This window comes from Poecilia reticulata, chromosome 3 (assembly GCF_904066995.2).
Source record: "Poecilia reticulata chromosome 3, P_reticulata-male-v2, whole genome shotgun sequence".
NCBI lineage: Eukaryota > Metazoa > Chordata > Actinopteri > Cyprinodontiformes > Poeciliidae > Poecilia > Poecilia reticulata.
Genome location: NC_088832.1, coordinates 17,431,066 through 17,453,207, shown reverse-complemented (window position 1 = coordinate 17,453,207; position 22,142 = coordinate 17,431,066). Strand labels below are relative to the sequence as shown.

The window sequence follows — 22,142 nt, the reverse complement described above, 5'->3', positions numbered from 1 at the left end:
ATGCTGTTGAATTTCCTGATAGACAGCTGCTGTGACTGTGGACTTCAGAAAACAGAGTGGACCAACACCAGATGACACAGCACCAAAACATTTTCATAACTTTCATTTTGAACCACAGATCAACAGTCCAGTTCCTTTTCTTCTCAGCCAAGGAATGAGGCACTTCTGATGTTGACTTTGGTTCATCAGTGTCTAGACATGAAGAATGAGACATTTGCAGCTCATGGGTCGTATTCATCTGTGTATAGTGGCTCTTGATGCACTGACTCCAGATTCAGCTACTCCTTGTTAAGATACCCCCAAATGTTTGAATGGATTTTGTTTGACAATCCGTTCAGGACTGCGGTTATCGCTGTTGTTTATGCTCCTTTTCCTACTTTTTTTCTTTCAGTCAACTTTCTATGAATACACTTGGACACAAGACTGTGTGAACAACCGACGTCTTTAGCAGTGAACGTTTGGGCTTTATTTATCTCGTGGAGGATGTCAGTGATCGTCTTCTGGACATCTGTCAAGTGTCCTCTGCTTTATTGCTAAATTAAACCTACCATAGCTATTCCTGTGGCCCTCTAGACTCAATATCCTGCAGTTCTAGTTCTCTCACTGGTGGTAGTAACTACCACCTCAGCATGTTGTTTTGCAGAGGTCTGCTAACGAGTCATCATTTGATCCAGGTGTGTTAAACCAGAGAGAGAACTAAAACATGCAGGATACCAACTCTACAGGGCAACAGAAGGACAAAATCAAGACAACAGTTGTGTGCTTTAATATATATATATATATATATATATATATATATATATATATATTTTTTTTTTTTTAGTCAAATTAAATCAGTTTTTAATTGCATCGTGGAAAATTACTTCGATGTTAAATATTTAAGTTTTAGAAGTGCTCGTCAAATATAGAGGATGCTGTAATATTAAAACAGTTTGTTGATAGTTTATCAATACATTCTGCAAAAACAACCCAATGAGGACAATCCTAATCGTGATGGGTCCCTAAATGAAAATGAGTTTGACGCCGCTCATTTAGAGGCTCAAAACACCTTTGGGGTTTGTTTTTTTTTTTGACTTAATCAGTTGATTAGAGTGAGACACTGAATTTAGTATTTTTTGTTTTGTATGCTATAATCATCAAAATGACAAGGAATAAAGGCCTAAAATATTCCATTCTATGTTTAATTAATAATATATTATTCAAATATTAGCTTCAGCTTCTGAAATATTAAACTTTCTATTTTTTAGATGCACCTGTACAATATAAAGCAACTTAACTTTACAACAATTTTCATTAAAAGCTCAGAAAGCAGAAACGTTCATCAAGTTTGACCGTTCTGTCTGTCATCATCCCTACCAACAAGAAGCTTATAAACAAACAAAGGCCCATCAGTCCTATTTTGATCAATAAAGTTTGGGGTATTATTTTATTCATATTTGTTGAGCAGTTCATATAGAATGATAAAGAAAACTGCAAATTACTTCTTTTAAATGTAGATGTTAGGCCTTCGTCGCATTAGGTTAACACAACCACATGAATGAAATATATCTATATTTTTAAATAATGTATCTGTTTCCAGCTAATTAAGGATAAGAGTTATGTTTGCTTTAGGTGCCTTACTAACTTCACATGAAAGGTGAAAGAAATACATTAACGTTACAAAAGCTAAAACATAACTTTAAGTCATCGTGATACCAGTATGACCTTCATGTTTTCCTCTTTTACATTATGAGTTCTGCACTGCTGTGAGGGACTGGCAACCTTTCCAGGACAAACCCCGCCTCTCACATGACGACCACAGGACACCTGCACCTTTATGACCCTGCAAAGACAAGTTACTAGAAACAATGGATGAATCTATGGAAATTTAAAAAAACTCAGTTGTCAAATGCTAATGGCAATGTAACAAATTTCCATCAAAATTCATCTTGTGTCTTACTCCAGTTTTCCATGTGATGTTGTTAAACATTTCTGACATATGTAATTATTACTTAGACCATTTTCAGACACGTCTATATTTAGCAAAACTACATGAAAAAATATTGTAAAAATTGCACATTGTTACTTCACAGTCAAGTTTGTGAGGGCTTGACTTGAAGTTGTGGTATTTTTGTAACTGAATCTCTGGTGCCATCTGCTGGTCTTTGATATGAAGTGCACTCCCACTCCAGATTGAAGTGATAGGTTGTGTTACGTTCACATCGCCTCATTTAACATTTGTATCCAAAGCTATAAGTTTAGTAACATTTTATGATAACATAATAAATGTTTAAATCATTGTTGACTACAGCATTACTCTGTTTTCTTACACTCAAGAGTCATCACTGTTTTGCATTGATTTTGTATTGTTAATGTGATTTATTTGCTTCTTTACTTGCTTTTACATCAAAAGAGAGCATTTACCACTTCAATAAAAATGTTGAAAGTGTGCTCCTATATGATTCATTAAAACAAATTTTAATTTAAGTGTTTCTTAATCAGTGTGACTTGGTTCTGGACATCAGACCCCCAACACTGCATGCGATCAATGTTTCCTTCAACACACCTGATTCAAATGAGTATCTATTTGCAAGGTGAAAATATGAGCTAATCCACCAGAAAATCATCTGAATCTCGCAGAACAGAAATGCCCAAGTGGGAGTGGACCCTTAAACCTGAACATCGTCTGAAGAGGATTTTTGAAAGTGTGCTTACATCTGATTTTTGAAAGTTTGAGAATATAATTCAGCTAAATCTGAAAACAGCTGAAGTAACATTTTCATTATCCAAGTTTGGCATGAATCAAGCTTTAAATCATAGCTGAAGAAAAGTCTGTTGTGATTTCTTTATAACTTTAACTGCTAATTCTCCCCTTATCTGTATTGACTCAGATGTGCTGTAAATATATTCAAGACTTACCACTGAGAGCAGCTACTCACTTGTTTTGTGCAACAAAAAAAAGATGCATGACCTAATTATAAGTTTCTTCTAATAAGTTCAGAACATTATTGACTAATGGATTTATAGCACCTTTCAGTGGCCCTTGACTCTGCTAAGTTTAAGACAGATTTAATAAATTCAACTTGGAGCATTAAATCAAGGGGTTGCTTGCTTTATTATCCATCTTCAGACTGTGGTAGTTAAAAGTCTATAAAATTATACAACAAGCAGCTGGTTTCTGTTTACAGACTTATAGCCCATATTTCAGACAGCGCTTGAATGCAGCTTCTCTAATCCTCACTAATCTGGTTGCAGCATCGTCACATGAGAGCTGACATCTGGGGACAGAATCTCGCTTTTCTAGTAAAGACAAAATACTGGATGGCGGTCATTTTCTGAGACAGAATGACCATTACAACTTGCCAGAAGGTTACCCTGATATCATGCTCTGTTCTTTGTGTGTCTCTCTTCCTGCCCAGGATGCTTTTACCCAGAGGAAAAAATGAGAGGGGCCAGTCTGAGGGTAAGGCATTTTATCAGGTCATCATCTGTCCTACTCCATCTTGAGTCCCTCTGTTGTTGTTGTTGTTGTCAGCTAGTATTATACAAAGAATTTTCAAGGGTTAAAAACTCGCCCTACTGTAAATGTGTTTACTGTAATGGTTTTTAATACATGCTTATGTGGTAAGAGAAGTTTATGTGCAGTGCTGGAAAAAAAATCAAAATCAAGATAAAAAATGTGCCTCTAGAGATTTCTCATGTTTAAGATCCAGCAAGTTTTATTATCCGGCAACGTTAACTTGAGTCAACGTGAAAAGCAGTTTCCAAATGACGATTTTATTTAAAAGATTATCCAAACAAAATTGGTGATATGGAAACCCAATGCCAACGAGTGTGAATAATGTTTTAGTTTGATTATACCTGTTACAACTGGGATTGATTACTGCTTGATGAGTATTCCCTTTAATGGCACTTATCTGGCATGATGAGGGAAAAAAAGATTCCAAAAAGCAACAGATCATGTTCTGATTTATAAAGAGCACATACAAAAAAAAACAAAATAAACCAAAGTCAGTCACAATGGAGAAGATTACGAAGTTATTTCTGAAGCATTAGGATAGAACTCTAGCAAATGAATGAGAGCCATTCTCTATTCCTGGAGAAAACATGAAGCAGTGGTAAACCTGAAAAAGAGATGTTTTAAAATCACTACAGGACCAAAATAGCAACTCATGTAGGACCTCACAATATAACTCAAAGCAACATTTAACACACATCAGACCTAATATGATTCAGCTTAGTTCAGAGTTCATGATAAAACAAGAAGAAAGAGACAGGGCAAAAACGTTACTGATGGGAATCTCACCCAAACAACTGATGGTGCCCAAAAGTTTTTTGGAATGAATTTCTAAAAGTAGATACTTTAAAAAAAATTTTTTTAAAGGTGCACATCCAATTACCTCTGTTGTTAGAGGATGAAAGGTAGTTTCTTTATTAATATTTCTGAAATTATGAGGCACTTTTTTAAAACATTACAGCACCACATCTTTCATTGAAACATTTTGTATTTTAAATAAGCAGCTGACGTTACTCCTTCATATACTTTATTAAAGGTTTACTGCAAAACTTCATTTCAAACATGCCTGAAAAAGAGAATGATAATACAACTATATCCCGACAATTAGCAAATCTGCAACTTTCAAATTAGTTGGTTGTGCAAACAAAAATCATTAGGAACTAACTTTCTTTTTAAACAAGTGTTTAAAAAATAAATTCAAGCAGTGATTGTTTTTTTACCTCCTGCAGTTGGACCTGGGTTTTACCCTCCTGGGATGCATCAGCTGTCAGTGTCAGACGACCCGGAGCGGTGGGAGGTCGATTCTTCTCGCCCCCTCACACACACCGTTGAAGCCAGGGTTAAAGTTCAAAGTATTGGGCGGGGCAAGAAATACAACCTGATGGCTCAAGTCATACCCACATATGGCTTTGGGATTCTGCTTTACATCCTTTATATTATGTATAAGGTAATCACTGCAACAAACCTCCCTAATTGGTAGATTATTGAGTGTGGGATGAATACGCCTTATAATAATGATTCTTATATTTAGTTATTGTTCAGTATCTTTATACTCAGTTGAATGTTCTCAAGGCGATTATGAGTTTTATTTAAACTATAAACTGTGACAATTAAAAGATGCTTTGCACTAGCCCTTTGCACAGCCCTAGTAATCATAACTGTATGTCTGTTCACAGCTAACATGCAAGGGAAAGGTGAACAACTCAGGGATCTATTCAACAGACAAGACAAAAACCACATCAAACACAAGTGGTAAGTTCTTTCCGACGGAGAAAGTATTTGTTAGCTCTGAGTGTGGCTTAGACTTTTTGATTGATCATTTTGTGTTTGTTCTTTTTGTTTTTTTCCTTTTTTTGTATTTTATTCTTTTAAGAGAAATATTAGGAAAAACCAAGGAAAACTGCCAGAATTCATTTTGAAAGCACACCAAAGTGATCTTGATTTTGTTTTTAATTATCTGAAATGATTTGCAAAGTTTGTGGGGTTTTTTTTATTATCACGCTGTTTATTGATATTGATCCCTTTATTTGTATGAAATGTATAGCTACTGATTATGAGCTTGCCAGGCTTCAGGAGAAACTTCTGCAAACAGAAATGATGCTAGAGAGGATCGTCTCAGGGAGGAGTCATTGTTCTTCAAGGTAAGGAGCTTCTTTCCCTGACTGAAACGTATTATTTGATGGGAGACTAGGCTAAGTAGAAAAGGCAAACATTGAGAATGAAAATAACTCCAAAAGAAGTAATATTTTCAACTAGAAAATGAAGAGCAAAAATCTCAAAAGAATGAAATCCTTGCAAAGTAGCAGAGCTGCTGCGCCAGTAAGCGGTGCACTTTCTACGGCGATATTCAGTTAAAAAAAGAAACAATAAGTGGGTAATCATTCACTCATGAGCCTCAGAAGATATAATTGATATTTCTAAAATAACACACTTTTGGGAAATCCAAACAGTTGAGGAATTTATGAGCAAAAATGCAGCTTGTGTACCTTGTGCTGCAGTTTTGTAAAAACCTGACAGCTAGCTTTTTATTTTATATATAAATAGTCGTGTGCCTGAGATTCTCGAGTTAACTTGTGCTGCTTCACAGTGGCAGAAAGCGAAAGAGCAAAACTTCAACATCAAAGAAGGAAGAAAAACTCCTGAGGCAACTCCGACAGATCACACTGCTGATGCAGGAGGGCCGTTTGGAGGGAGCCTCTCCCGAGATGGAGGCTGAGGAGGTCCCCTACGGTGCAGATTGGGAAGGTATGTGCTCAAGTGTAAATCCTCAAGCGCCTCTAATAATTAAAAAAACATGTTTGAGGAGCAGGGCTTACCTCCAGTGAAACCCCGAGCATTTTATTTATGTAAAGCTGACTATTTCCATGCTCCATTAACACAGGCTATCCAGAGGAGACTTATCCAGCGTATGATGAGTCCAGTGATAGACATAAGTATGAGACCATTAAGCTGGAGGAGGATCCCAGCCAACCCACTGCTGAGGCCCTTGCAGAGAGGATGGAGCAGGAAGAGGAAGAGATCATGGCCAGGAAACTCTCCATTGTGGAAGAGGAAGATGAAGAGGAAGAGGAAAAAGAGGCAGAAGAAGAAGATTTAGACGAGGAAGACGAAGAGGATGAATTAGAAGAAGTTGTGGAAGTAGAAGAGGAAGTAGAAGAGGACAAAGAGCTTGAATATGTGGAGGAGGAAGAGGAGGAAGAAGAGGAGGAAGAAGAGGAGAAGAAACAGTTGCTCATTCCTGCTCCTCCTGTTATTGGCAGAAAGCAGGAAAGAGTCGGTTTGGAGGTGAGCAAAGAGCTGCAACAACACAGGGGAGGGAGGAAGCAAATAACCTTCAGTGAGAAGAAACACGTGTTCCACTATCCCAAAGAGGACACCTTCGAGGAAGAGGAGGAGGAAGAGGAGGAGGAAACAGAGGAGGAAACGGAGGAGGATGTAGAAGCAGAAGAGGAGGAGGAAGCTGACGATGATCCTCTGATGGAGGCAGAAAGCCTGCAGTTTAGTTGTGAAGGCTCTTCAAATCCAGAGGAACAAGCAGAGGAAGATGAAGAGGAGTATTTGTTAACTTTGGCACCGACGGAAGATGAACATCTGATTCCCGCAGACGTCCCAAAAGAGGTCGGACAGAATGTCCTGAGGATGAGAAACAGGAGAGAAAGAGAAAGTTTTACAGCAACCTAAGCAACCAATTAAATTCTTCATAATCCATCAGTAAAAGGAAGAAGGAACATGTTACATACCTAATTTCTATTTTGAAATACTTTCACCTCTGCTTGTTTTTATGTCACTTATCACTTATTTGAAACTTTGTTAATCCCTTCTTTCACATATTTGTCATGAACAGTAGTAATGGAGAGCGGAAACGTTGCTGTAAATTACACTTATCAGGCAAGTATCATCACCAACAGGGAGACTGAGAAACAAAACTCTTGTAAAAATGCAACACTCTGCTGACAGGTACAAGTGACACATTTCAGAAACAAGCTTAATAAAAGGGTAAAACTCACCACATTGCATAAGTTTTGAAGCCAACACCCTCATAACAGAAAAAAGCAATTCACCACACATTGCTGACATCTTGACTGACGTCCCTGCTTTTTTGGGAACATAAGATGAACATTTGGCTCCCCCTTATGGTTTGGTTTGACTGAGCAGGGTTGAATAAGCTGCAACATGATGAGCTCCACAGATTATCCCAACTCCTCACTGAAATGATGTCTCTGCAGGGAAAAACGATCAACTGTCTTTGCTGATAAGCAGCAATAACACCAAAGACAATGGCTACGACATAGTGAGAAACATACATGATTTCTCCCCCCCATCCCCAAGGAATGACCTAATTCTCAACGTGGAGGGGTAATATTTTTATAAATACTAGAAATGGCTATTTGTTTGTTTACATTTTGTTTCTTAAGAAAGACCTGTTTTGTTTGTTTTAGTTTTGTGTCATGGCTTGCTTTTCAAGTATTTAGGTTTGTCTACTGACGTTTACAATTAAATCTGTAAGTGTCCACCATCGATTCCCGTTGTGCATCTTTAAATCATCATCTGTGTGTTACTGACTAAATTCACTTATAGTCCACTCAGGAATTGACTGAAATTTGGAGCTGAAGAACTTGTGTCCTTTGTTTTACATTTGTAAGAAGTCAGCAAACCAAAGTGTTCTAGTGTTCCTCTGTACGGAGCAGCTCTCTGATAGCAGAGAGGCATGTCCGTAAACAAGTTTGACAAAATATTGTACAATAACCGAAAAGAGAGATGTAACTTCTATCATGAATATAGATTAGCAAAACCCTACAAATTACAATGAAATACTACTTCCGGTGGGCGCCGGAAGTAAGACCCATAATCGTTTCAGCGGTAAGCCTCTGAGGAATAAGGTGGATATGGTTTCAAAAAGACAGCTGCTACTACTCTAACCTGCAGCAACATGCCTCTTTATTTCTAGACACACATATTGTGGTTGGTTTTCCATTTGTAGTTGGTCATTAACAGTAATAGCAACATTCTTCAACTACAGCTGGGCATTTTAATTACATTGTCACAGAAATGTTTCTGTCTTCACAGATGATTTCAGCAGCTGTTGTTTTAGTTCCAATGTTATTTTTACTGATCATGTTTCATCAACAAAGGGGGATGTTTCAGTCTTCATAGACATGAAAGTAAGATTGCAATGTAAAAATCTTGCAATTAGGTACAGTTACCTATACTTTTTATAACCTTTAACAAGATGAACATCACTGCTTTTGCACTAAGCCTTGCTATTTTGATAATATAGAGATGGAATAATAATAATTATTATTATACTAATAACCAATTTTATTTATAATGCCCTTTATATGTCAAGTTGAAATTAATACAAATTCAAACATCTTTCCTTGTTGCAGCCACATTTGGGTGAACAGTCAAGGACCAGAACAAAAGAACAAAATTAGGTTATTTAGTAGCTTTTATGTTTTTGTCCCTCTGATGACTCTAAAATACAAATAGAAATATAAACACCAAGAAAGTGGCACAGATGAGAGGTTTGAAATCAGGGTACGACAGTGACTATGTGATTTTATATGCTTGGTTTAAGTCAAGCATTGTTGTCTCAGACATTTCTACAATCTGTGACATAGTGAGAATGCTCTGTTTTTTACCAAAAAAAATAAATAATAGTAGGTGGTATATGACTGATATGACAGATTTTTGTGACATTTTACTGGTATGAAGACATCCAGGATATTTCATTTGACAGATTGCAAGTTTATTTTTCTCATGATCAAAGGACTTTGTTTATACCACCAGAGTAAAATTGTACACCATTTACTGTACATAATGACGAGAGCACAGAAATCGGAAAATGACAGAACCTCCGGGTCCTGGACACATGTGAGAAAAGCAGACTTTACAGCAAGAGTATCAACCATTTGGAAATAGAAATTTCAAATAGAACACAACTGAATACAAGAATAGCACATTTGTTAAAGATCTTCTCAGAACCCACAGTAACAATAGCGGCATCAGCGATTGCTCTTTGCTGTCATTCAGCATATATTTTTTTAATGGTTGTAAAATATAAAATCTACTACTTTACATTTGACAAAAAAAGACTCTGCCCTAGAAGAAGCAAGAGGACAAATATTTCGAGTAAAAATGTGAGCAGTGTGTGATATATTGATTTACTGCCATTTAGATGAGGAATGTATTAAACTCCTTAAAGTTCATGAAAATGTCAAGAAAAAGATATGTGTTCAAACAGAAGGTGGATTCACTCTCTTTGTTTGTTGGCAGTAGGTCATGCTGTGTTAATGAACTTTGAAGGAAATGAACAGAGCGAAGTTGTGAAGCTAATTATAATTTACCTATAGACGGACTGAAAGTTTGGAATAAACTATCTTGGATCTTCTGTAGCCAAATGTGTTCATCCATTCTGAACATATATCTGAGGTAAACTGAAGTATAGAGAAATACCTTCGGTGAACGCGAGGACGGCGAGAAACACAAAGATTAATTCAAGTTCAAGTCATTTTGTGGCCAAACTTTAAAACTGGAGTTCATCTTCAAAGGCACAATAAAGTATGTACAGCAATATATCTTTCCATCACGTAATTCAAAGTAAAGTGCACCATCATCCTGTACATTCACATTGAACAGTGTGACACAATATGTAGTAGACAGCACTGTGTAACATGCCTTTACTCTTTTCAAGTTGGAGTCTCTAATTGATTCTTTTGGAAGTAAGTGATTTTTTAAAATTTTTTTTGCAAAGACGGTTAATGCTTGCAGCACCAAACTGCCAACACTGATGAAGTTGTTACAAATGATTGCAGAAAATAAAATGACCATGCATGAAATATGGAAATAACAAAATACTCTGATCAGCATGTTATCTTTGATCTACCGGGAAGAATTCATGCACAACAAGGACGTGTGAGACTGTGCTGTAGACTACAGAAAGAAAATACACGGAGTTGCTCAAACACACTCTTGTGTGCCTGTTAACTAATTAGTTAAAATGTACAAGTAAGGAAATGTTAAACTTCTAAAGCTACTACGTAAAGAAACAGTGCAGGTTTTTATAATGCAGTTGCAGTATACAAAATTACAATATAAGTCAAGACCAATTCCTTTGATTTTACCAGTGGATTACTTTTTGTGCTTGTTTTCTTCCACAGATCATGACCATTTACCCCTTTTCGACCACAGGCACACACAGACACCGAGGACTTGAAGCCCGCAATGTATTTCGCAGTATGCAGGAGTTCCAGGGCATTGGGTGATTTAAAGATGTCAAACCAACCCGAGGGATACATAAGCAGCCCTTAAGGACAGGCAGACCAGCTCTTCTTTGAACCTCAGATTTGAGTTTATTCACAGGCAAGTTTACTGTCAAAGCTGGAGAGGGCAATGGCAAAGGCTTGCAGCGCACACATTGGGTAGTTATAGTCCATTGTGAAGACATCCTCCGCCACACGGCCGAACTGCATCACAATGTAGTCAGCTGCAAAAGAAAACGTACGTTTTACTCAATTGACACAGACACAAAAAATGAAATTTTATGTCCTAGGAGTTTCAAACTGTAAGTAACAACAGTGAGTGAAAGTGAGGAGGCAGAGGATACTTTGAAGAATCAGCCGACACGATTACCAATACTTGGGTTTATCAAGGGATGAACATTGGGCTTGCATGAGGATGGGTGATTGTGTTGTTCAGTTACGTGGCATATGGTATACAGATGTCCCAGAGGCCCCATGTTGGAACCAGTGGGTAAATAAAGACGCCCACACACTTTGTGTCATCTCACACTATGTTGTAAAGATTGAGCTCCATGTGGCGGACAATGGCAAAGCAAGACAACCAGCGATGTGCATATTCAATCACTATCAAACTCTGCAAAGTGTTATGCTTTATTTTATTTTTTCCAAACGTTACCCTTTGTGTCTGGTGATCTTTCCCTTCTGCTTAATTGACTGTTGCTCCTACAACTGCATGTATCACATTGTTGAAGTTACATTGCCACTAAGTATGACCTTTATGTGCATTCTATCCATGAACGCATCTTTCAGAAAAATTTAAACTTATAATTTAGGTAAAAAGACTAGGTATACCCTGCGACAGACTGGCGACCTGTCCAGGGTGACCCCGCCTCTCGCCCGGAACGTTAGCAACCCTCCCGACCCCATTAAGGGACAAGGGTGTACAGAAAATGGATGGATGGACTAGGTATACCCAATTCTCAAACAGCTTGATAAACTAGCTCTTAGTTGTAAACACTTGCCATTTGTATTTCTGGATCAGTTTCTCAGATTGTTTACAACACATGATGCTTGTAAATTGCAGCTTTTCTGATGTCACTCCAAAGAATTTCATTTTAATTTTATCTGAGGTCATGACCTTGGGTGGACTATTGTAGCACCTTGGATTATTTTCTTCTGGCCCAATTTACTATTGCACTGTATATTGGCCGTGTTTTGGACCACTGTCCTGTTGGTGACCCAGTTTGGTCCAAGGTTTAGCCAACAGATAGACTGATTCCCATCTGAATGCAAAAAAAAACAAAAAACTTTCCCATACAGTGGGGGTCATGACCCCTCTTCCACCATGCTCAGCAGTTTTCACAAAATGTTTATACTTAAACTGCATTTGATTTTAGCCGAACATTGTGGTGTGAACTGTGAAAAAAATCTGTTTTAAATGCAAACCTAAGCTGTGCTGCCATAAGCTTTTCAGAGAGAAAAGGCCTTCTGCTGGCAAGACGCAAAAGTTAAGAAGCAAACTAATGGCTGTCAAGTTTGAGATGTTAAAAGGACGAGGAGTTTTTGAGAATTGTGCTTCCTGTGAATTATCTTTATCACATCAGATTCCTCAGGCTCACTAATTTTAGAATAACCACAACCTTTTTTACAGATTGAAAAGCAATTACAATGTCCTTGCTAAGGTCACTTAGTTAATAACCCCTAATTCTTTCAAAGGTATAAACAGCCTTTTACAGAGTTGGTCACTTTCGCTGATGATTCATTAATCATGTGCATGTAATTAGCAGCATTAAGCTGCTTCTTTCCCTCTTGAATCTGATGAAAGAAGTGATGTTGTGCTTCATTTTTCTCATGACAGTATTTGACCTGAAAGTTATTTTGCTCATTTATTTATTTATTTTATTTTGTTGTTACCTACATGTTGTTCTCCTCGGCTGTCTCACAAAACCCCTGAATAACTAACCGATAAAACCTTTCACAGCTAATAAAATGCTCTGTTAATGTCTATTTCTTTATCTGTTCAACATTACTGTTTTTTGCAGGAATAGCTTTGCTGATGTCACAACATCTTTTTAATTTGCTACATTTATTGCCCTCGTTGCTAATTTTACTCAATTAAAATGATTTGCCCTGTGGTTATACCCGCTCTGTAAAGTGAGCCAACGAAAAGAAAATCAGACTCTGAACATTATGCTGTCAATGCATTACTGAGAATTTGCATCATCCCCAAAAGTAAAGCGATGTAAAACATTTGGCTCTTACGGTCATTGTCATGAATAATTTGAAAGTTTTTAACAGAAGCCTGCGTGACTCTGCCGTGGAAGTTGAGAACGTAGGACTGAGTGTCGTCGTTCCACACAGGTGTTTTGTTGTGAAGCTCAATCACACTCTCTGTGTTCTTGTTCTGCCACCTGGCCAACAGTGACTCATGCTCCTGAAATGAACAGCAAACAAACACATTCAGGAACAGCTATTTCAGTTTTATGATCAATTATAAAACTATTACAGGGAGTTGGATAGGTTAGCACATATGCGGCAGCGAGACCTACGTTACGCGGCCGGATGGACACCCTCTCATGGTCCATGTTCATTCCCGGAATGATGACGCTCATTTTGCGAGGCCCTTTGAATCCTAAAACATTGGTTTCCTGTATTGAATAAATGATGAACTGGTCAAGGTGCATGCTAAAATAAAAATGTGCCATGTTTATAATTTCAGTTTATAATTTTATTACTGCAATCTCACATCCCTCTTTTTCTGCAGAATATTAAATGTTGCATAATTGCAAATCGGGTAACCGTTGCATTTCATTCTCAGGATATTTATACTCACATAGCAAATGGCAGCTAGTTCTTGGCGAAGATTGCTGGCTTCGAGGCTGGTGGTGCTCTTCATGGGGTTCAGACCATTGTCATAAACAGTAAACTTGGTTCCCATGAGGTTTGACCTGCAAAAACAGCACTATGCATTCAAGTCTAATTCAAGATTTAGTGTGTGATTGATGTGAACTAACATATAAAGAGCAATTTAGGTGGAAATTGAGGTGGCATTTCCTAGTGGCTGTATGGAACTATCCCTTTCATGCATGACTTATGATTTTTTTATGCCAGGATTTTTTTCCAAACTGTTTTTGGTTTTCTTAAGTCATAAAAAGGTGGGGAAAATAATTGTAAAACAAATGATTTTTCTAGATTCTTTTTTTCTAGGTGACCAGTTGTAATTTTCTCCAAATACAAAGTTGTTATTTGGAAAATACATCAGTAGTATCAATCTTTAGGGATTACTTGATGTCACAATATCTTTTTTTATCTGCAAGGGTAAAAAAATAGAAGGCGAAAAGCATGGGTTGGTCGGCATGCTTTTCGCCTGTCGGCCATGTTGAATTTAACTATAATTCTGCAATTCTACAGAAGTAGCTGATAGTGTATTTTATGATGCATGAGTGTTCACTTCACTCATGCATCAACAGAGTTCTGTGTGCATTTATAACATAAAAATCTACAAGAAACACAATAAAATGGCGTTTATATAGCTGTCCGCTGTAGTGACCACTATGCATGAAAGGGCTAGAGTATATTGGTGTATGTATTTATTGAAAGCTAAAAATCCTCTGTAGGATCATTACAAAAGCTGTAAATATGTGAAAAGGTGCCCTCATGTTAATAATTATATTAACATCAGCTTAGAGAGCCTTGGAAAAGTGTTCATTTCTAATTTCACTTTAAGCGTTCTCACATGTTGTAACTTGTAATTAGAACATTACAGGTTTTTTGTAACATTCCAACAAACTTCAATGTATTTTACTGGACTCTGATCTGAATGTCCACGCAAAACCTGAACTAAATAACATTTCTGAAGCGTTACAATCAAAGTCTAAAAATTTGCATTCATATCCACAGTTCCAAAAGCTGAGTCTATGTCTCTTTTAGAAGACACACCTCACTTAGGCCAGTCCTCACAAGAACTCCTGAGAAATTAGATGCAACAGTTCATAAAAGTATAGATCTATGTCATTTTTAAGAAGGATTGTAGCTCTAGTCTAGAGGCCAGGCCGCCTCTGAAGATGAAAATGCGTAAAGCTGTGTTTGAGTTCCCATGGAGTCGCTGGATTGATGTTCTCTCTGAGGTTCACAGTACAACGCCCCATCAATCCAAGGCTGCAATAATTATTTTTAATCAACAGATCATTGAACATTTTAACAAAGAACAATGACTTGCAATCAGTCACATTTTTCAGAGTTACGCAGCTTCTTTGATAAAACCAAATGAATGAGCCACGTTAATCTCCACTAATGAAGGGCTCTTAAAAAAATGCTACGTTCAATTGCCACGATCAAAAGCTCATTTATATCAGCACCAAGCGATCTGATATCAACCAGACATTAGTTTTCCAGTGTTCAACGTTCTCTACTTTTTCAGACTCAAACTTCAGGCATTCTCAGTCTATAAATATGGAAACTGCAACAAAAAATAAAAATCCTGAAAGGAAGGCACACAAATGAATGATAAACAGACGAATGGATGAACAGATGGATGAATAAAAAGATTAATGGAGGGATAAATGGTTGGAGGAATTGTTTGTATGATTGCTGGAAAGTCAAACAGATGAATGGACAGATATAAATACAATATTTCATTTTTAAAAATATTATGTTGACAGTGCAGCAGGAAATAAAGTCTGAAAATGAAAAAAACCCTTTCAGATTCTATTTTCTTGTTATCCATACTTCAAATGCAGAAAGATAGAAAACAAATGCCATACTTTTCCAGTTTTTCCAACACCACACGGAAACCCCAATTTTAAAATTTGCACCATTAAACGCAGACTGGAGTCTGTCACTTAATTTAGAGTCAGTGTGTCGGTAATTTTGTGTGATGCTGCAAAAACATCCCCTTTTGTAGTGCAACATGTTTTTTCAAAGAATTCACCTCAGTTTTCCAATGAAGCTCTCCCCACCACGAGACAGATCAGTGGGATCAATGGAGATGAGGTAATTTGAAGTTTTACTCTTTTTTCTTTTCCTTCCAGCTAACAGGAATACCTGAGGAAAATGGAGCCAGAAACCAAAGAGAAAACTTGTAAAAAAATACAGTTGCATCAACGCTTCATTTTAATCCAGGAAGTAGAATTACATGAATGTTGTGAAATAGACATTTACTACACTTTTCAGCAAAAAAAAAAAAAAAGACTGACAATCCTCTGTGAAATGCTCGTCTCACAGCCCCCTCACCTTCTTGCCGTCCTCCCTCTCCAGGTGAAGATAGTAGGTAGGATACATTCCCCTGTCCATGCCTTTCTTGTCCCTGGTGATTCTGCATTTTACTCTGACACCCTGTGGTGCGGGTCGCAGAGAAAACTCCTCCAGATCCTCGACATCGATGGCAGGTTCATTTGTTGGCGGAGTGGGTGCTGAGGCCACCTCCTGTGGAAGACAGCAGCCCACTGAGGGTGAAATGGTGGTCGGGTGGGTGATATGTCATTAGGGAGTTTTGTTAAAACAGGGTAAGGTGGCAAAATGAGTCTGAAGATCAAACTGTCCACAGGGACAGAAAACGAGCACACTGTGCCTAAAATAGAGACCCAGTGAAGGAAAGAAGATTGAGTTGACTGAAGATGGAGATTAGACTAGCAGAGAGAAAATACGGAAAGTGAAAGCCGTAAACACGGTGTCCAGACATTAATCATTTTCATTTTCGAATGATGAAACATGCAATTTATTGTTCCAAAGGTAGTAAATATCCTTCGGGCCTGTAGCGCTCAGAGATTATCTGACTGCATGATTTTAGATAAACGTTATCAATGCTCTGCGACAGACTGGCGACCTGTCCACCCGAAACGTTCGCTGGAGTTAGACACCGGCAACCCTCCTGACCCCATTGGGGACAAGGGTGTATAGAAAATTGATGGATGGATGGATTATCAAAGTTAATGCTAATCACTTTTACTCACGTCGTGTCATTTTCTTCTCTTCTAATGTAAGTTGTGTTTTAGTTGGCCATTTAAGTGAAAATCATTTAATTGTTTACCTATACCTGTTCACTTTTTTTCTTAAATTTCAGTTTTTACTTTGATTGACTGACAGACTCTTTGTCTAAGAATTTTACTACAGTAATTGTCTTCTATATTTACATGATAAGGAAGACTAATGAAACTGAATTAACTACAATTAAATTATAAGATCTCAAATGTGCATTGCATTTTAACTGATCTTAACAAATTTTGTATCCAAATAACAAATGTTTAGAGTCAAACATTTCTGAAGGCGGGAAATTCATGAAGCGACCCAATCTCTATTTTTTTTGCACCTGATTTCCTCCTGGTATTTGCTGTATTTCTGCCCTGTACTCACAAAGCAAGTTGCACTAAACTCATGCTCCACAGGTCCAGCAGATGGGAGCAATTTGCTCTTGTTTATATGTCAGCATGTAGACGACCTCCTTTCAGCAAGAAACTGAAGAGATGCAGGGCATTGATGAAAGAGATGAAGAAAACGTTTTCCTGCTACAGTGTCATGTGACCATAAAAAATGCTGGTGTAAACGTTTAGCAGGTTATAAAAATTATTACACCTGTCCTTTAGAAAAATATTGCACTAGTTAGATGTTCCCACTAGTTACCATTACATGAGAATAAATAAATAAAAAAACAGTTGTAAGTGATGTCATTGTCCTAATTTAACATAAGAATTAAAGAAATTATCTGTTTTTTCTTACATTCGGTTTCCATTACTGGGTGCTCACCTGACACCTCTCTGTTCTCTCAGTCTCAGGACAACAGGTAAGTGGGACAGAGATCCTTAGTGCACCTTACTTAATTAGCACAGTAAGGACAGATCTTCTTCAGAGTGTGTTTGTTTGACTTCTATTTATTAACCTCCGAAAGTGAAGACTCTGTAGTTAAGTGTGATTTACACAATTTATTCCAGACAGGTTTCAGTTGAATAAGGGGTTGATTCCACCTTTGTGACATGTCTTCAGTAAATATTGTTCCTGTGTTTTCTGTAAAACTGAAACAGCTCTGCTCTTTGTAAATCCAAAACTATTTCATCTGGCAATGTTTTTTTATTTATTTTATTTTTTACAAAAAGGCAGCAATCCATTGTTTTTTTTTTTTTTTTTTTTACAGAAATAAGTCATAAATTTGAGATGACATTCCCCTTCATACATACACAAAGGGCGTGCCAGATCTCCCTTTACATCTACTTTCATAATTCCAACAAGCACGCTGTGGGTTAACCATTTTAAGTATCTATTATAAATTTGCTCTTGAGGTTTCCCAGTGCAGTCCTGCATCTTTTAGATGTGTCCAATGCTCCAACACAGTTGGATTAATGGCTTATTTTACCTCCTTATTGCATCTTTAGGTTCTGCAGGGAATCATTACTATATTTCTTGAATCAGTGAAAATCTAAAACAGGCAGGATACAGGCTGCTGACGACTACAGCTGGACTCCCATGGTCTAGTCGCTGAACAGCTTGCCAATATAAGGTTATGAAACACAGGGAGTGTTGATATGAATTGTGCTGGGGAGAGCTGTTTTCAGGAGCATGTTCCCAGATCACAGTAATCTCAAAGGGGTATTCTTTGAAGGGCTCAGTATTTCAAGTGTGTTTCCTGTACCTAAAGACCACTTTATTTCCTGGAGTTACACAATTATGGGATTATTAGTAGCTGAAAGATCTTGCCAGTTGATTTAAGAAAACATTATTACAGCAAATAAACACAAATGATGGGTCCGGAAATTGCAAATGACTTTAATTATATTAAACTTTCATTTTCAATTTCTTGAACTTCAACCATAAAATTGCTAGGAGTGAAACTGAGCAACATAATGAACTTGCATTCTCTCTCTGCTTATTCACAGGTCTATGGTGAATGTGCCAGAGTCGACAGGCAAGCAGAATACAGGGAAGATGTGACGAGGGAAATTCATCTTACCTTGCATGACTTTTTGCTGGTGGCAGAGCCTGGTCTTGTGTTGCTATTGAGCTGTGAAGAGCTTGAGCTAATTTCATCGTCATCGTCCTCTTCTTCATCAAAATTCATACTGCTGGAAATACCTTTAGAACACAAATAGAAAAGAAAAAAATGAAAAATGAAAGAAAAAAACCACCGGCAGGATTGCACACTTTAGACTTATTGCTGTGGAGAAGATTTAAAATTGAAAGCATCTAAACAACATTAAAAAATATTGTACCCGTTTTAATTTAAATGTGGTAATCAATCAATCAATCAAGTTTATTTATATAAACAAGACAGTTCAGAGTGCTTTACGTCATAAAAACTCAATATAAAAAGTCACAAAAGACATCATATACTGTAGTCAACAATTGAGAAAACCTGTAACAAACATTATATTTTTATGAGCGACATCAACAAAATCAACAATAGACATCAAATATGTTGGTCAACGTTTCATTTCTTGTGGTTCAATAGCAACAATAGACAGATGGTATTTAGTTGAGATTTAAAGGAAGTCAGTGTTTTAGCTCTTTTGCAGTTCTCTGGAAGTTTGTTGCAGCTTTGTGGCGCATAGAAGCTGAATGCTGCTTCTCCACGTTTGGTTCTGGTTCTGGGGATGCAGAGCAGACCAGAACCAGAAGACCTGAGCGGTCTGGAAGGCTGGTACAACAATCGTAGATCTTTAATGTATTGCGGTGATAAGCAGTGACTTATAAACTAACAAACAGAATTTTAAAATGTATTCTCTGAGCTACACAAAACCAGTGTAAAGACTTTAGAACTGCTGCAATGTGCTCTATCTTCCTAGTTTTAGTAAGAATGCCAGCAGCATCGTTGTGGATCAGCCGAAGCAGTGTAATTGATTTTTTTTTTTTTTTTTTGGCAGACCTATGAAGACACTGTAGAAATAATCAATCCATCTAAAAGTACTTGGGTGAATTTCTCCACATGTTGCTAGAACACCTGGAAATGTTCTTCAGCTGAAAGAAGGTCGACTTTCCAACTGTCTTTGTGGGAGCATATTGATATTAAGTAAGAGGGGTCCTAGACCAAGATTTTTGCAAATTAACTATTTGTTGGTAACATATCTAATCTGTAGTTATTCTATTGCTAGAGTTATTGCTTAATGTTCTGCCTTCTGAGCATAACTACTTATTGTTTTAAAACAATTGTGTCTTTTCTTGGGATTGTTTGCAACATTAAAGAAACTAGCAAAAATCAGCGAATGTATCTCAACACCCCAGTTAGCTACGTTTAAATATAAACAACAAATAACCTCCAATTTAAAATGTGTTTTATTTCCAATATTTCAGTATTTCTATCCAAGTTAATGTGGGCATGTGCTTAATTTTGTAAAAAAATAAGAGAAGCAGGATAAACACAGAGCTATGTTTTCTCAGAAGACCAAAAGAGACGGAGGGTTATTTACCAAACAGCGTTACCAGTTGCTCCAATGTGCCTATAACATACTTTTATTTATTTATTTTTTGTCCCGTGACCTAATTACCACAAAAAAATAAAAAAAATATTACATTTGGTTTTGGTTGACTTGCTGCTGCACCATTTCCCTAATGAGAGCTGGAGAGTGGAGATGAGGAGTGTGACTGACAGATGAGAGAAAAGAAGAGCGGCAATTACCATCAGACAGACGTTTGAGGCCGAGTTAATGCAGTTCGTCACACATCAAGAGTGGAAACCCTGAGTTGGTAATTGCTCCCATTTGTTTCGACTTTATGTGTAGGGTGTATGTTTAGCTGAAAAAAAATGTTAGGCTTCCCTTCAAATCCTAACAACACTGCTGGTATTGTGTTCCGGGTCTGAAGAAGATGGGTTTTTATCAGGTGCTCATTTGGACACGTGACAATTACAGAGACATAACACTTAAGGAACTCTGCTCATTTGTTCCTCATGTAAAATAAAATATTAATTTTATAACTGTATTTTTTTATTTATATAAAAATACGAGTCTTTGCTGATTGTTACAACTAAAATTAGAGCTCAGCCAAGGAGAAAATGAATAACTCAACATGATGTCTAAGAGCACCACTTTAATTTCACCTGCACAGTCACTGTTTTAAAGATTTTAATCCATTGTCTATAACCAATTCATCCTTGCTGGGTCATGTGGGGGACTGGTGCTTAATTCCAGTGGTCATTTGAGTGTGCTAGGAACTTCAAAATGACAAATAATTAGAATAATCTACATTTTGCTGGATTTCAATGACCTCCTTGCTGTTGAGAGATTTAGTGTCACTCAGAGTGTGTGGTGAGGATGATAACCTGTCCAGTATTTCAGTGAACCCGAACGCTGTGGATGTCATGAAAGACTTTTCAAACAACAGAGGTTTTACCTTTCTTCAGCATGGTGACACGAAGGTCCTGCTTACTCTGTGACTGCGTGCAGCTCATGACCGGCTCTGCCTCGCCCTCCTCTGCAGCAGAATGGCCCACCGTCAGGATCTGGATCTGACTGTCGTCCTGCTGGGCAGCCGGGCTGTTGATCGCTGCCAGGTCATCATTCACCAAGAACAAACTTTGTTAAAAACGCTTCTCAATAATGTCTATTTCATTTCTGCTTCACATGTCAAAAAAAATCTTTGCGACTGAAATACAGGTTTTCTGTTCAACCAGGAAATCTGCAGAAGCATCTCAATATTGTAGTACCTGCTGCAAATGATAGTTAGAAACAACAAGACATTGCAGGTAAGTGATCTAGGATGTACATCAAATCTACGGCTGACATTTACAAACTCGTGATCTCTCATCTGCATAATGTTTCAGCCTCTAATGAGTCTTCCTGTCACATGTCATTGCAGACTTAGACACCGACAAAAAAAAAAAGAGAAAAGCTACACCGATTATGTTTGCTGCCAGGAGTAGTTTGAACATTCAGCTCTTCAACTGTGATTGTTATCCAAGGATCCAAGGATAACAATTACAGTTAAAGCAACAGTACACTGCTTGTACACTGCTTGTAGTACGTAAATATTAGTCATGATGTTACATATTTCATGGCCTGTTGATTTGAATTGCGTCAGGCGAACCTTTATGTTTGCCCTTCCTCTCCTTCTTCTCACTGCCGGTCTGCGGAGTGGAGCTGGCCGATGCTTTGCCCTTTTTGGCTGAGCGAGGCAGCTGAGCGTCCGAAATCACCGTCACCTCCTCCCGTTCAGGATCTTGCACTGGAAAACATTCAGGTGGTGAACAGGAATGGACAGCAGGATTCAGGAAAGTGGTATTTCAAACAAACAAACAAAAAATGTGCTTATATCTAAAATTTTGATGTAAATCAAATCTATATTTCTATACAAATAATGCATTTTTCTAAGTTTCTCCTATATCAACAAAGCTTAAAAATATTCACTTTCACTTCTGTAGCAGCACTTTTACAATTTATAATTAGATTTTCTCAGATAAGTATCTTTTTGTCTCTCTCAGTGAA

The 22,142-nt window shown here is 37.4% G+C and overlaps 2 protein-coding genes across 3 annotated transcripts in view; one reads left to right on the top strand and one right to left on the bottom strand.

Annotated features, from left to right (window-relative positions):
- The first annotated feature begins 3,037 nt into the window (after positions 1-3,037).
- ric3a (RIC3 acetylcholine receptor chaperone a) lies at positions 3,038-8,014 on the top strand. Its single transcript, XM_008405244.2, has 6 exons — positions 3,038-3,442; positions 4,726-4,943; positions 5,173-5,248; positions 5,541-5,637; positions 6,084-6,241; positions 6,378-8,014. Exons 1-6 carry the CDS (start codon positions 3,325-3,327, stop codon positions 7,175-7,177), a joined length of 1,467 nt encoding a protein of 488 aa, XP_008403466.2. The 5' UTR covers positions 3,038-3,324; the 3' UTR covers positions 7,178-8,014.
- Positions 8,015-9,223: 1,209 nt separating this feature from the next.
- Positions 9,224-22,142, bottom strand: part of tub (TUB bipartite transcription factor) — a 43,625-nt gene continuing 30,706 nt past the window's right edge. For both annotated transcript variants that reach the window (XM_008405242.3, XM_008405243.3), the window contains exons 4-12: positions 21,745-21,882; positions 21,052-21,204; positions 18,677-18,798; positions 15,970-16,161; positions 15,668-15,780; positions 13,571-13,685; positions 13,287-13,385; positions 13,000-13,171; positions 9,224-10,982 (exon numbers count right to left, since the gene is read on the bottom strand). In XM_008405242.3, coding sequence (XP_008403464.1) covers positions 10,849-10,982; positions 13,000-13,171; positions 13,287-13,385; positions 13,571-13,685; positions 15,668-15,780; positions 15,970-16,161; positions 18,677-18,798; positions 21,052-21,204; positions 21,745-21,882 — 1,238 coding nt within the window. In that variant the 3' untranslated portion in view covers positions 9,224-10,848. The remainder of the gene's footprint in view (positions 10,983-12,999; positions 13,172-13,286; positions 13,386-13,570; positions 13,686-15,667; positions 15,781-15,969; positions 16,162-18,676; positions 18,799-21,051; positions 21,205-21,744; positions 21,883-22,142) is intronic.

Excerpts from the sequence above, each read along its gene's own strand:
- ric3a (XM_008405244.2), top strand. The coding sequence starts at position 3,325 with ATGACCATTACAACTTGCCAGAAGGTTACCCTGATATCATGCTCTGTT. Across the intron at positions 3,443-4,725 it reads TGAGAGGGGCCAGTCTGAGG|TTGGACCTGGGTTTTACCCT; the intron begins GTAAGGCATTTT and ends TACCTCCTGCAG. Across the intron at positions 6,242-6,377 it reads CTACGGTGCAGATTGGGAAG|GCTATCCAGAGGAGACTTAT; the intron begins GTATGTGCTCAA and ends CCATTAACACAG.